General features: G+C 33.7%; 2 protein-coding genes across 9 annotated transcripts; one reads left to right on the top strand and one right to left on the bottom strand.

Moving 5' to 3' along the window:
* Positions 1-3: 3 nt before the first annotated feature.
* LOC117156556 (uncharacterized) lies at positions 4-14,638 on the bottom strand. Of its 7 annotated transcripts, XM_076618190.1 has the most exons (12): positions 14,137-14,276; positions 13,893-14,020; positions 8,407-8,643; positions 4,424-4,705; positions 3,781-3,884; positions 3,464-3,696; positions 2,924-3,197; positions 2,362-2,739; positions 2,097-2,264; positions 1,791-2,001; positions 1,577-1,710; positions 4-1,394 (listed from the first exon to the last, which is right to left on the bottom strand). In XM_076618190.1, exons 4-12 carry the CDS (start codon positions 4,698-4,700, stop codon positions 1,092-1,094), a joined length of 2,082 nt encoding a protein of 693 aa, XP_076474305.1. In that variant the 5' UTR covers positions 4,701-4,705; positions 8,407-8,643; positions 13,893-14,020; positions 14,137-14,276; the 3' UTR covers positions 4-1,091. The 7 variants fall into 7 exon arrangements, with proteins under 7 accessions (XP_076474305.1, XP_076474306.1, XP_076474302.1 ...); XM_076618191.1 differs by lacking the exons at positions 13,893-14,020; positions 14,137-14,276 and adding an exon at positions 14,547-14,638; XM_076618187.1 differs by lacking the exons at positions 13,893-14,020; positions 14,137-14,276 and adding an exon at positions 13,104-13,241.
* On the top strand, positions 5,586-14,776 carry LOC117156559 (phospholipid scramblase 2). Of its 2 annotated transcripts, none has more exons than XM_033333686.2 (7): positions 5,586-5,763; positions 12,030-12,134; positions 12,406-12,555; positions 12,817-13,040; positions 13,138-13,299; positions 14,188-14,334; positions 14,427-14,776. In XM_033333686.2, the coding sequence occupies exons 1-7, from the start codon at positions 5,748-5,750 to the stop codon at positions 14,457-14,459; spliced, it is 837 nt and encodes a 278-aa protein (XP_033189577.1). In that variant the 5' UTR covers positions 5,586-5,747; the 3' UTR covers positions 14,460-14,776. The 2 variants fall into 2 exon arrangements, with proteins under 2 accessions (XP_033189577.1, XP_033189576.1); XM_033333685.2 differs by lacking the exon at positions 5,586-5,763 and adding an exon at positions 11,003-11,320.
* Positions 14,777-14,930: the final 154 nt, after the last annotated feature.

The following is a 14,930-nucleotide window of genomic DNA, read 5'->3' as shown; positions in this document are numbered from 1 at the left end:
CAATTATTTTGAAATATATTTATTACATTTGAATATAGGACTGACACATAGAATGTATTTCTGGTTTTGATAACATAAAGACAGACATAGATATACATACGTTGATCTTTTATCCGACGAAATATAAATTTACACTAGAATAGAATCATGGTGTACCTTTTTAAACTTTATTAAATATCTTTTAATATCGATATATTTCGGTAGATTTATGTTGCATGTTGCATATTTCACAATGGAAGAAAATAGATAAATAAGATACTTTAACGCGTTATTATGCAGCATCATTTGGAAGTATTCAGGTAAATTTAATCTGGACAAAGTAAGAAAAATGAACTTTTTATTACGTGATTGCGAGGAAATTGCTGAAAATCATCTGGTGTAAAAAAATTAAACGTCATCGTATGTTATGCTCTCTGATGTTCAACGACTGTTTTAATGTATTTTATTATATAACTGATAATTTCTTCTGCGAGGCGTTCGTCCAAAATTTTTACTTTTTTTAAAGTTCAAATGGCTTTATATTATTAGCGAGATAAGAAATTTTGAAGTTCGTCCATTCTTGGGAAATAATGACAAAAATTTCGTTTGATAATTATTGTCCCTCATAGCTTGTCGTTACATTTATTACTAGAAAAAAAAAGAAATACACCTCGCAAATAGTTCAAATTTCAGTCGTTCCTTTTCCATTTTATTATATTAAACGATATCCGCATGTAATGGAATCAATCTGTTGTACACAATCATGTACGCAAAACTCGAAGCCACTTCAACCATCTTCATCGACATGTTCTCGAATCGACTTTAAAAGTTATTAGATTCTTTGATTCTTTGTCTCTTTCGTCTTAAATGAACCCACCCGCTCAATAAAAGTAACATGACTCTTATCGCATTCTTGGATGATATATTGTTTCGAACAACCTAACCTCTATTCCTTGACCTCAACGTTTTTCTTTTTCTCTCGGTTGCAAACCAAATAAACGAAATGCTGAAAGTTGACTATAGAAATGAAGCTCGGTTCGAGGTCACTGATTTGTTGAAAAGCCACACCCGTTTCTCGACATCGTCTCACTTAATTTTAATCCTTTGTTTTTTTATCGGTCCGATTGTTGAGAGCTGGTCATATCGTAGGCGCTGTTCAATCGTCGCCCGTTGTAGGGGTAAGTAAGGTAACGATGCCAGTATTGGTAATGATAACGTCGTAAACAAGAGTCGTTTCCATCGAGGCGACATTGATCGGAGATTGCAGTCGGAGTCTGTAATTGCGACAATATCAAAGCTGTGCTGGCGCACGCTTCTCTGCTCTTTGGTCCTTCTCTTATTTCTTGGGCGTCGCAGATTTTTCCGGCTTCCACTGCATAGTTACCTAAACATTCTTCTTCTAGGTCGTTCTGTACCTGAAATTAATAGGAAATTTATTTTATTCAGCTTTATATATTTTAATGGGATTTCCCTTTTTCTCGTAAACAATAAATAAATAAATAAAATGAAATAGGATGGAATTGTGTTCGACAAATTAAGTAACTAGAGTTTTAAATAGAGACTTTTGAATGATCAAGATTAGGGTAAGAATATTTACGCAGGCCTTGCAGATTTGAAGCATGACGCAAGGAAGATAGAGCATCTGTGATTCGTCTCCACCTAAAGTGTCTACTGTTCTGCATCGTCTCTCGATCAGTTCTAGCTCTGGACAGGCTCTATTTTCTTCCATGGCTTTTCACAAAATGTAATAGTTAATATAATGTATTGGTACTAAACAGTATAATACGATATAATGATTAATCAAATTGCACCTTCAGTTTCTATTAAATTGTTGATGCGTTTATCCTTGGATTTAGAGTTGCTACTATTCTCTCGGAAGTTCGAGGTTTGATTACCCTGTACATGAGTTGCCTTTTGAGCCTCTATCCTAGTCGCCACATTGTTCCTGAGTTCGTTTAGTGCTTTTCTCATTTTTTCGAAGGAATAGGCAGATGCAATTCGTGCCATTATCTTATCCTTTACCTATCATTTTATTTAAACATTATAAAATATTGATATATACATAACGCTAACTGTCGTGTCATGTATATTAATTGGTTTCTTTAAACGAGTCATACCTTTTGCATATCTATACCATTTTCAGAATCTCTGTATTTCAAAGCTTCCTCAATAATCAAGTCCTTAATGGTTTTCTGTCTGGGATCTAGTTGATCCAACCTGTCTTTTCTTTCGTCAGCTTCCTTTTCGTATTCTCGGTCGTTTGCCTTCAGATTCTCTACCATATTCTAATAAACCGATATATTAATTCAACCATTGTAGATCGAGTTTACGATTAGAGAAAGAATAAGAAAAAGAAGAACATTTTCTACTTCTCTTAATTACTTCATAGTATCGCTGTAACATCCATTCATCGTCTTGATTCGGAGTCCCTTGGCCAACCATGAACGTAGCTTTCTTCTTTCTTCTATCAATACCAAAATATTGAGACCAATCGACGCTCTTCTTTCTCACCTCGATAGATTTTGACTTGCCTAACTTTGTCACATTCTCCTTTTGCCCTTTTGGCGAAGGGGTCACCTTTGGCGCTTCCGAAGAACTCTCGTGTTTATGCTGATCCCCATGTTCATGATCGTGATCGTGATCGTGATTATGGTCATGATCATGGTCGTGATCGTGGCTGTGATCATGCTTGAAGTTGTGAGTATGATTTTGATTATCCACGGATTGAGTGCCAAACAGCGCTCCCAGATCTTGAGCGACCTTAAAATGTAAATAAATAGATACTTTATTTTAAATTTAAATTTAAATCATTTGAATGTACGATAAAAAAAGTAAAAATTAAGTATATTTTAAAATGAAAGTATCTATTTAATATTTAATCACGCATGTAATATTTGACTGCAAATTGCTAAAGAATTTCTAGAAAACTTCTCAGCTGATTTACCTTGGGATCGGTAATCTGCTTTTTGGTAGATGTAGATACAGGTTTTGGGCTCCTCTTGGCAACTAGATACCGTTTAGCCATATTTCTGTAGGTCCTCAGGGGTCGTCCTATGGAATACCCACCATTCATGTTTCTTCGTTCGCCCATTGAGAGGTACAATAAGTTTGGGTCTTGTTCCCGATCGCCGAAATCGTTTTCCTCGGATTCTCGACTCTGACCTCGGGCCATAGACTCTTTATTCAACAATGCACCCCAGGACATTGGACCTGAATTCCTATTATCCATAGTTTCGTCAGTATTTTAAATCTCACCACATTTTTAAACTTTAACATTAATAAATATACGAAATATTTTTTATAAGGATTATTTTGTACTAAGAAATAACAATGTTTATATAAATAAAAATATAAATTAAAATGAATTGAATGAAATAAATCATTATTTTAAAATTAAATAACTTAGTCCTATTATATTTTAAAATTATGTAGGTTATCGTTAGTCCAATAAAGTTGAGTATTAAAATTCATATTAATCGCTAACTCGTATATTTTGTTGCCTCGATCGCCTCTGTATCGATCATAGAGCATCTGACGAGAGTCCATGTACCCTTCGTCATCCGCATCTCCAAGATTATACGGAGAGCCATCCTGCAGTTCTTCTAGAAACAATTTCGCCAACTCCTTATTGTCAATATTCGATCGTTCAGAACCATAGCCCCTTTTACGATTGGAACCTCGTTCACGTTCTCGAAATAACGATGTGACCGGTTGTTCCTGGATAGTACCAAACAATGTAGCTCTTTCTTTTCATAGAAATATAGTATAACAACGTCGACTAAGGAAAGAAAGAAACTCTACCTGCTGTTGGGGTACATTCTCTAGATAATCAATCAATGCTCTTTCCAGTAATTTATTATTCAAATCTTGGAAACCATTTCCTACAGTTTCTAGTTGACCAGTTTCTAGAACAAATTTCCATTACGTAGAAAATATTTATGATCTAAGATTTGATTGATCTTTCTAAGTAAATTTTATTAGCTACGGTATATAGAGTGTCCAAGAATGAATATGCCTGGACAGGAAATTGAAGATTAAAAAAAAAATGAGTAGAACAAACATGATAAAGCTTTTTTCTTTGAGATCTTTCGTAAAAATATTATACATGCACTTAGCTAACTCCAAAAAGTACATAATATGTACTCGGTTTATGTATACATATAAATAAAACATAGAACGAGTACATTTGCATTTTTATTCGATCCGAAACGTGCACGTACACGATAAACCTTCGATCTCTAATTTGTTGAAAAACAAAATTTTAAGAGAAATAATTTTATTATTTTCTTCGGACTTGACCAATTAAAGCGCTCTTTATAAAATGGAATAGCCGATATAAAAGTAGGTGGTGTATGAAAGTGAATAACGAAATATGCTAAACCATCGTGATGGTTGTGCATGAACCTTATGCATGAACGTGCTAAACCATCATACGAGAGAGTACCATTAGGCAAAAATTCTATTTCTTCGTCCTCCTCTTCTATTTCCCTTTCACCCTGACGTTCTCTGTCAAGCTTCCTTTCTCCCTCTCCACCATGATACTTAAACGAGCGTAAATCATTGTAGTAGTCTTGCGAATTCGTATCCAGAGATCGTTGTTTTCTGGTAATGGCATCCAAAGCACTCCTCAAAGATTCCTCCATCGAATGATGGGGCATGGGTGCCAGCGCCGTCGCCGACCCCATGAGTAGAGACACTAATAGCCATTCTTGAGGCAGCATTTTACCTTCAAAAGCAAATAAATGTTACAATCTTGCATTTATAGATTTTTGTAAATCGTTTGCACGTTCTTTGTGGAATTGTTTACGAATGTCTATGAAACATAATATTACGAAATTGCATATAAAATTGTATGTTCTATAAGACTAATTAAGTAGCTTTCAGAAAAAGAAACGGCTCGTAAGACAAAATCGATGAAATAATTGCGCTGCAAGTTTTAGATTTAGTTATTTGAATATTAACTATAATTTCATTCTATATGTAGTTACAAAGTGAGAAAAGATTTCATGATAATTCAACTATTTTCATATGTCTGTATATTATTATATAGATGTATAATATATATTTTATGTATTATTTATTTGGATAGCGAATTTTAGTCCACAAACTATATATATACTTGAAGTTTTACAGCGTAATATGGAATCTATTAAATTTCATTTTTAACGTAGATCAAAATTGTAGCGTAACTCCTGAAGGAACATATGCTTAATCGTACACTGTTTTGCAGAAAGCTTGTCAGTTATAACGCTGAAAATTACATATTGTTCCCGTATGTACGTATTTCCTAAAAATTCGTCTTCTAAATTTTCTTCAGATTTAGTAAATGTTAGCATCGAATCTGCTATTCTAAAGCAATCATGCGACAGACGATCCCAGTGTTAAAGGAAAGCTACTTTATGGTATCTTCAACAGGTTGCCTACCCAAGTGTCATAGTACAGAAAAGTCGACCCATGGACAGGAAATGGAAGCCTTGACTTTATGATCTTACGTTAAGAATATTTAGGAGGTTCAGTTTGGTTCTAGAAAATGGATAAGAACATCGACGAGGATGACCAGCGTTAGAAGAGAATGGAAAGTGTGTTAGTAGTTCTCTTTAATCAGCTTTATCAGTCGATATCGATTCCGTAAAAAGGCCAGCGAAGACTTCTTCTTAACAGAAGACGTAGTAGTGAAAACTAGTGATGCAACAGGGATTGCTCTACACTCTAGGCCCTGGTCGATCGACTTTTTCGTTACAGAGATTGATGTAATTCTACATCAATCGATGATTCGATGCTCAGGTAATCGATTGTATTTATAAAATATTTATAGAATGATTGAGACGCAATGGGATTAAATTAAAATTAACTTGAAATTCATATGTTTGTATAAAATATTTTTCAGCTATTATAAATGATATATACTGTTATAGTTGACGAGTTTATAACAAAAATATGACTGTCTACCTCCAAGAAAGCAAAAGAATACTTTATAAAATCTCCGATTTCTGTTCAATATACAGGGTGGTTGGTAACTGATGGCACAAGGGGGAAGGGGTTGATTCTACGCGAAAAAAGAAGTCGAAAATATAGAATAAAAATTTTTTTTTAATTCTTTTTTTCCTTTTCTTTTAAATTTTTCCATCGAGACAACGATCTACAGTGAGGTCCGTTATAACGAGACGTGGTAGAGTGCACGCGTACCGAGCGAAAATTCAAAGTCGATTTTCTCGAAAACAAAGCCTCGAACGAAAAATTTGTATTCTATATTTTCGACTTCTTTTTTCGCCTAGAATCACCCCTTTTCCGCTTGTACCACCAGTTACCAACCACCCTGTATATAATATGATTTGTAGGAGTGTATCCATTTACTATAATTATACTACAGAATAATCGTATCTAATTAAATCATGAAGTTGTTATTCTCGAGACAAAAGTTTTTATAGAAACAATTCATTTTCATTCCATAATAGATCATAAATTATCAATCATTTTAAAAAAATCATTTTTCAAAAATCATTTTATATAATACGCAGTAAATCTATCATAGTTTCTGGCAACTAGAACCTATCGTTACTATACATTATTTAAAAGGTCGAAAAATTTGATAAGGATCGTTCTTGTTACGAATGGTTCTTTTACTGTCGCGTTACTTCTGTGTTGTTGCATTTAATTTACATAACTAAATTCCTCTAATTTACATAACTAAATTAAATACGTACATAACTAAATTAGTACAGTACAGCACTTAATTTAGTCAACAGAGACTAGATCGTCGTTATAAGCACCGAATATTTTATTTTACAGCGATAAAGGGAAAATCTAAATGGAAATTTTTACTACTTGATAACTAAATTTACATAAAAAAATAAAATCCTTCATACAGCAGCGACTGTAGTCGATAGACTGACACTTACGAAATATCGATAGAATAATATTAATTAACAACGAATGTTAACAATAAACAATAAACGTTTAATGACATAAGTAATATTTGACTCGTAATAATAAGTTGGAATTGATGTGAGCTTCGTCATGCAAGAGTTAAATAACGAATTTAAAAACGACGAAACGAGGATGAATTTTCTAATGACAATGAATTTTTCCAATGATAAAAAAGATATAATCTGGACATTAAGGAAGAACTTTCTTCCCCCTTGTTGTTCCTGAATGACGCGACGCTTCTCAGATCGATAGACGTAATGCATTCCACGCGTACAATCAGCTTTGCCGCATCATCGTGAAATCCGATTAACATTGACCCTCCTCCTATTACCAACAACTTTCTGCGTATTCGTAACGTATCTATATACGTATATACAATAACCATTTTATCGAAGAAATATGCAGAATCGCATCGATCGTATCAAGGAGCACGAAAATACGCGGTACAGTCGCTAATCGATAACCGGCTAACAGAACACCGACACCGTGCTCTTAAATTTCATTCAAGGTATTCGGAGAAACCTTTGTCGATAGACCGTTTTTGTACACATTGTGTTTCATTTGTCTTTGATCCTTGATCAAGCGATTAAATTGGCCGAGTTAACCGAACTCCAGTGACTTGACTTTAACTTTGCGTTTATACAAAGACAAATTATTTGATTTCCACTGTGCCGAATTCGAGAAGACTGTGCGAAATATAGAAAGTTAAATATTGATCAATCGCGTAAACTAGTCTTTAATCCTTCGACACCGTGACGAATTTTATTCGCTTCATCCCTTTCAATAACTGTATGCTTTTAGCATGCGTGTATGATGCTAATTCGAACGAATGAAAAGAATTAGAATTCACGAAATTCGGAAGAAAGGAAAGGAGAACTCACAGCGAACGAACGGTTCAAGAGAAAAATAATACAATCGATAAAATATTGAATTCGAGGAAATTTTAAACGAAGTTACGCTCACAAAAAAATCAAAAACGGATTTACTATTCGTACTTGTAAAAACTTGATAATTTACGAGATCTCACAAACAAATACGAATGTTATATGTCACTTTCTGCATTTATTTATAGAAATATACACTTATATCACTTTTCCACTCAGCTTCTCTGACTTATGTGAAACGCGAACGGTGAGTTGTACATACAGAAGAAAGAATTTTATAAACATTACTTGTTACATTACGGGTAATAAATATCTATTTCATCGTTAATTTGACCGCACGGTCAGAGGTGATTCGTAGTGCCATGAGTCTAACAGATGGTGAGGCTAAACTCAAGCTAGTGATACAAAATCTCTACAAGGAAACAGGGAAACCCTTCAGCAATGCAAATACTTTCGTCCTTAAGCAAAAAGAGTGTAATTTTTAAACTTATCGACGTGAATATCTTCGATGTTAGATTACTTCTAAACAAGGGACGAGTACGCAAGTTAGAAAGATTGGTTTGATAAAATTAGAAAAATGATATAACGACACTGTTTTATTCGATGGATAACTTACTTGATTTTTAGTTAGTCATTCGCGTGGCACAAGCCAGTGTTTTATTTGGTTTGCGCGTTCACCCTTGTACCACTGCTTCCACCGTGACAATTCTCCACGGATTACATAGAATATTGGACGACCTGCTGTTTCACGACTACCGATGACGCGGCCTCTTATATAGGGAACACCAGGATCGATAGAACCGCGCATGGAATCACCGTGGAGCAGCAACAAGTAAAGGCGTGTGGGGTGTGCCTGAGAAAACACGCCAAACCGGAAAATTATAATCACGCGTTACATCAATCCAATGAACCAGCCAATTCGAGCGAACCCTTAGAATCCCAAAAGAATCTCCCCCTCTTTTTTGTTTTGTCGTCCATTCGAAATATGTTAATCTTTTTGGATAATTTGATATACGGTGTTGTTCGAAAAGTTGGTAGGAAAATTTGAGAGAAATTTGACGATATTCCACTTTTGTAGTATTAGAATGTTATTAGGTTGTCTGTGTAACGTTAACTTTTTACCAGCCGTTCGCTAGTTTCCAGGATTTAGTCGTTTGACGTAGTTCCTGGAGGTTTCTAGAGTCTCCAGTTTTCTCGGAATTAAAACAACTTTTTGAAGGGTGGAATAAATAATAGGTAAATGACGATATGCTAACGATGTTTGACAAATGACACACGTGGACTTGAATATTTCGATTGAAATATCTCTGCGTGTTCTTCATCGATACATTGGTTGACCCAGAATTTTTCTATTCGATTACTGTATTTAACGTTATAACGTTCTAGTTTTACACGTTCTTTTCAGTTCTATCTAATATATAATAGAATATATAATAGAATTTTGTTCGATTCTTATCGTTAATATATATATGAATTCTTATTTTAAAAATAATTACCAGTGAGATGCTGGAAATTTCTCAACCTACTTCTTCATGACCTACTACTTCTTCTTGGTTTTTTGATCAATTTTTGCCTTTTCCTTAAATTTCTCGTTCAATTTATGTAGCACCGTCAGTACAATACCGAGCAAAGATGAATACCGATTGAATTTGCCTCGGTGGTGTGGGAACATTCCCATAAGAATTCAGTTATGTTAACGTTATTAAACATGTTTGAACAACGTTATTAAAAAACATGATCAGGATAACTCTACAGAAGTCCACTACATAACTCAAAGCCTTGCAAAGAATTTCTATGACATTTGTTACAGCATTATAAATATTTCAGAAATACTTTCTCAAATTTCCACGATTTATGTGATTTCAATTTTGAACGAAAAAGAGAATAACTGTAGAAAGATATTAAACAGACTCTTAAACATTTCTTTCAAAAAATCAAAATATGAAAAAGCAGAATTTAGTAATGTAAATTGAACTAAGAAAAAGTTGCAGATGAAATGTTACGTTAAGACAACGTTGATCCTTAATGGAATGAATGGTCGGTAATGATCTGAAATAGTTTCCGTGAAGCATTACGAAGGATAGTTAAAGGATGAGACGATTTGACGGAGTTTTTAGTAATAATTTTCTCGGGATTGTATGCGTCTCGTTTTGTTCAGAAATCCTCTCTCCTCCAGAGTACGAGAACAGAGTGCGGGTGACCTAAAAGAGAATTCCCAGATAGTTAAGGGATCAGTGGGAATTTTTCAATTTTAACATTCCTATAATAGTTGAATATCGGTATTTTGTGGTATTAGGGTTTTTAATTATTCTTGGAACGAAGGTGTTCTATTTTTGAAAGTCACGAAAATGTACCGCAACAGAGAATAAAATTACGATTGAAAATAATCATGAAGCCGAAGGGACGATATTTTGAAAAGTTGAATTACGTTTCACTAAATTGAAATTCTCAAAATCTTGACTTACGCATCGCTATACCATAATTTTCTACCATATCCTCTTACGATTAGTTAAGTTGTATTAACTTCAAAACAAATACAGTCGACTCTCCTTCTTATAACACGATTAATTCTTTCCGCGTTGTATCGAAACCACATTAAAGCGAAACCAAAATAATATAATGGAAATATTCATGCTATACGAGGCTTGCATAAATTTATTAAGCCGTGCTATATGGAGATCGTTTTGTAGGAGGGCTGGCGCAATTTTTTCACCGTGTTATACCGTGTTATAGGAGAGTTATTACTGAAAATTCTCAACGCGAGAATTGATTGTAATTTTAACAAATAAAAGAAAGAAAAATAAAAAAAAATAGGAGAATTGAGCGTACTAGAATAAGTGTTGTATGATTTCCTGAACGAGCGTGTGTAGTGTACCTCAGTCCCTGCAATAATCTATTTCACTATATTATTGTTCATGTTGCAAATCATTAAAATTATTTGCGTTATTTTTTATTAACAATACAGGGAAAGAATAATAAGAAACATCGATCAGTGCCTTTGACAATAACGAGAACGATACCGCTTATCCGGTTTTACGATAAGCGATTGGCTATCAACGATAACGAAAAGAGACTTACGGAACTTTCGACGAACAACCACGAGCGAACAGTATCTGGACGAATTTTCAGCAATAACATCAACGGAAGTGGATACTTGTGTAAATCTAGATCTCCCACAAAAAGAATTTCACAAACGTGAAGATTTTTTTGAAGCCTGAAAAACATTAAGGATAAAGTATTAGCCGAGGAAAGAGCAAGTTTTTGAATATTTGTCTACATAAAACGACTTGTTTCTACGCGATAACATTCATGGCTGTTCGCTAATCGATCCGTGTAATCCCCTGTGCCGCTTAACGATCGTTAAAATTAATTAAATCGACAAGGTTCTCTTACGCGTAGCGATAAAAAAGACACGTTTGCTGAAATAGTAAATAGTTTTCACGCACCGATTCACCAATGAATGCTCGATTTTTTGCCAGAAGAAATGGAAGCTAGTGACCTTAATCGTGTTACCTTCGGAGTATTAACTGGTGATTCTTATTCCCTTCGGTTATCCCGAATGTGATTCTTATTGAACATCGTTATTATTGATATTACTATTACCGCTTTTATTGCGCCGTAAATTATACGAAGCCCGCAAAGAAAGAGGTGATAAGTCTGATTTTTATGTGATAACTAAAGTCCATTGATTAAATTTGATGATTAAAAGTCACTAATTTAGCATAACGTGATTAATAGCCTGTGCTGCAAAAATATGTGTTGAAAAATAGGTGTACAAGTTTCATGAACAATCAACATAGTTAATGTCGTCATAATATTTATGTCATGATATTTTTGTAATGTTCAACAGAGCAATAGAAAACATATATTTAATCTGATAGTGAAATAATGAGGACAGTTTTAGTATTATAAGATTGATCGACAACATATAGAATTTAGGAAATCCTAAAGGATAGAATATGTAACTTATCATATCTTCCCCTGTGACCTTCATATATAACCTAATAGATAATAATATACAAACCTAGTAAAACAAAAAATACATAAGTATGGCAAAATTAGTAGAATCGCAAAAGTATGTTGACAATTTGCTGTTCCAAAGTTAATATTACGAATTACGTTCGAATGTGTATTTAAAGTAATATGCATCTCGTTAACGACAGAATCATTTGATTAATTTGTATAATAGGAAGCATAAAGAAAAAGCGCGTGTTTAAACGAACTTTTATAATCACGCAGAGCCAAACCAGGTAACCACCCAGTATATAGAAATGCAACAGAATTCGGTATCCAATACAGTTCCTGTCCTTTCGGGGCCAACCGTCATTACGGCACAACCACAAGGTATGTATATCATCTTCCTGATAAAAATATGTAAAATATGTTTATAAAATTATTGTTAACATATAGCATACAATATAATATGTAAAATATAATGATAAGTAGTCTGTGAATATTTTATGTATCTATGAGAAACTTGAGAATGAAAAAATGCACAAAGTACATAATGCGAAATATAGTATTCGTTATAATATTTAATGTGCAAAATAAATCTCTATTACATATGAACTATCCTATTATATATGAAATATGATGGTATATTAAATTCGGTCAGGAGAAACCAGACAAGAAAGGAGACCGATTCCTGTGAATACGTTGAATTGGATATCGACACCAAGGTCACAGCTGACCGTACTTTCTGGAACTCACTTCTTATCTAACGTGGAACAATTGGAAATTCAGCAGATTGTTGACCTCAGCACACGTTCGTAATTCATCTAAATTTAAACGAAAACAATGTCGATAAAGATAACTTATGCTTGGCTTGCGTACAATTGATTATCGATTTTTTAATGAATGAAGCTTTTCGAACGTTATTTTACATTCAAATTAAATTATACATATAGAGAATTAACCCATCGAGAGTCGCATGAAAAGTTTGCATTTACAAACTGCGTAATGTTCATATCTTTAAAATCGAAGAGAATTCAGAAATGACAAAAGTTTCTTTCTTTCGTGTTAATAGTGCTCGGTAGATTAAAAAAGAAATTCCAATACAGAGTAAAAGTACCAAAAGCTGAAACGTTATTCCTAGCAATGGAAACAGAATCAAAGAATGAATCAAGCGGTTGGAGTTGCTCCAGATTGACTCGCGACGATTTTCAGTTAAATATTGTGGACCAATGCGGCGAAACCGCGTTCACCATGATTATGAATTCCATGTGGACGTTTGCTTTGAATAAATCGCACGTGAGTAAAATCCGGACTGTATACAAGATTATAAAATAGCTTGACTATATTTTTATTATTTACCATATAACAAAAAGATGAAAATTTCATTGTACAGAGTATGTCGGTGCTAAGCCCAAATTTAATTGGCACAATAGGACAAAATTTGCATATAATAGGTTCCAGTTTTACGGTGTACGATGCAATAGGAAAGCGACTTTGTAATATATACGGGCCAAATGTTAGTGATTGTTGCATGTATCAAGAATCCCAGTTTCAGGTAATTTTTGTCTGGAAGAAAAAACGATATACAGGATGTGCCCAAAATCGGGGTACGACCCAGCTGGGTACAGAAATAAAACGAAAAACGATAGTAACATTATTTTCAAATCGTGACATAAATCATGTTTAATAATACAAACACGAGCAAAAACAGAAATTTCATACCTCGAAGCTGACAGTTAATACACAGGAACCTGGCGAATTTTCAAACTAACCTTTTTAGAAAATAAAGCGATTTTTTTCATATTTTATTATATAATTATACATTGCATACGACCGTTTGTACGACGATTTTAGAGACAGCCTGTATATTTTATTTAATACATATTTGTATATATGTTGATATATATATATATATATAATAATAAGTTAATAATAGCTTATATTTTAATATCTTTGATCACTTTGAATATCTATATCCCTATTTTTAATGAGATGGTATTACTAGGAAGATACGTAAGAGTCATTATCTTCATACTAAAACTAAATAGCACTTATTTACTAATATAAATTGCTCGAAAATACACCTAGCACTACAACTAGAGTTACTTCTGCGACTACAGCTAATTCTACTATAATAGTCACTGTTACCTGCTCGCGCTTCTCGAGTAGCTTGCCGACTCGTCAAAGATGTCGATCTCATGACGCTCCATGTGCCCTGATTTGAAGATTTATTTATGACGTTATTTATGATTTAAAAATTTTCACAAGTCCTTCATCTAAAAAACAAAATGACTATACATACAGTCACATGTTATAGACTTTGGTAAATAAGGTCCCTCCATATTTTCAGAAGTAATAAAAATATTCAAAGTGGTTGATATTATTAAGCTACCTTATGCTTTATTTACAAATCATTTAATTATAGTACATTAATTTCATTTAGGTAATCTCGATCGATGGCACTCATCAAATTGCATCTCTTATGCATCAGTGGGACAATATTCTTCACGATTATATTATGTTAATTACATTTCCTTCAGATTTAGACATAAAATTCAAAACCTTACTCCTCGCCGCAGCATTTCTTCTGGTAAATTCTTTTGTTGCAAATTAGTGACTTAGGAAATTAAAGTTTTCTTTTCTTGGATGTTTGCAAAATTTCATCGTAAATTGTTTTTTTAGGAATATCTGTACTTCAGACAACTAAGAAGATAGTTTTAATCGTAAAAATAAGATACGCATCAACATCGACGTATTCAAACATTACCAACCAACGTACATTACCAACCAAACATTACGTACCAACAAAAACGCGAGGAAAACGCGTCAGCGAAATTCTTGCCACGACTCGGATAATCGACGCCGCGAATTAGTCATTCCTCTGTTTCTATTAAGATAACAGAGGTGGTCAGAATGAGTTTAACACTGAATTAAAAGGGTTGATATAAACTTGTATATTTAACATCATTTAGTATTATAATGAGCACGTCACAAATTATTTAATGATAAATACAATTAATTTGATACAGGAATTCGACCTGACTTTATAATATTTCTCGATATATTCGTTAGACTAATCGACTTTAATTTTATTCGTCTGGACCTCTCGATGCATAACGTTTGAATCCTCAAATGATACTGATTATCTTTCGATGTTTTCGTGGTCTTCTCTGGGAGACGACCCCC

This window comes from Bombus vancouverensis, chromosome 4 (assembly GCF_051014615.1).
Source record: "Bombus vancouverensis nearcticus chromosome 4, iyBomVanc1_principal, whole genome shotgun sequence".
NCBI lineage: Eukaryota > Metazoa > Arthropoda > Insecta > Hymenoptera > Apidae > Bombus > Bombus vancouverensis.
The sequence above is the reverse complement of the archived record's forward strand: the minus strand, read 5'-3'. Positions and strand labels throughout refer to the sequence as shown.

Bases quoted from the DNA above. Each gene is read 5' to 3' on its own strand.
- LOC117156556 (XM_076618191.1), bottom strand. From the start codon at position 4,700: ATGCTGCCTCAAGAATGGCTATTAGTGTCTCTACTCATGGGGTCGGCG. The intron at 3,885-4,423 runs GTACTCTCTCGT...AATTTGTTCTAG, and splicing joins AATAGAATTTTTGCCTAATG to AAACTGGTCAACTAGAAACT. The intron at 2,265-2,361 runs GTAATTAAGAGA...TCGGTTTATTAG, and splicing joins TGTTACAGCGATACTATGAA to AATATGGTAGAGAATCTGAA.
- LOC117156559 (XM_033333685.2), top strand. From the start codon at position 11,251: ATGCTCGATTTTTTGCCAGAAGAAATGGAAGCTAGTGACCTTAATCGT. The intron at 12,135-12,405 runs GTATGTATATCA...AAATTCGGTCAG, and splicing joins CATTACGGCACAACCACAAG to GAGAAACCAGACAAGAAAGG. The intron at 12,556-12,816 runs GTTCGTAATTCA...TCGTGTTAATAG, and splicing joins GATTGTTGACCTCAGCACAC to TGCTCGGTAGATTAAAAAAG.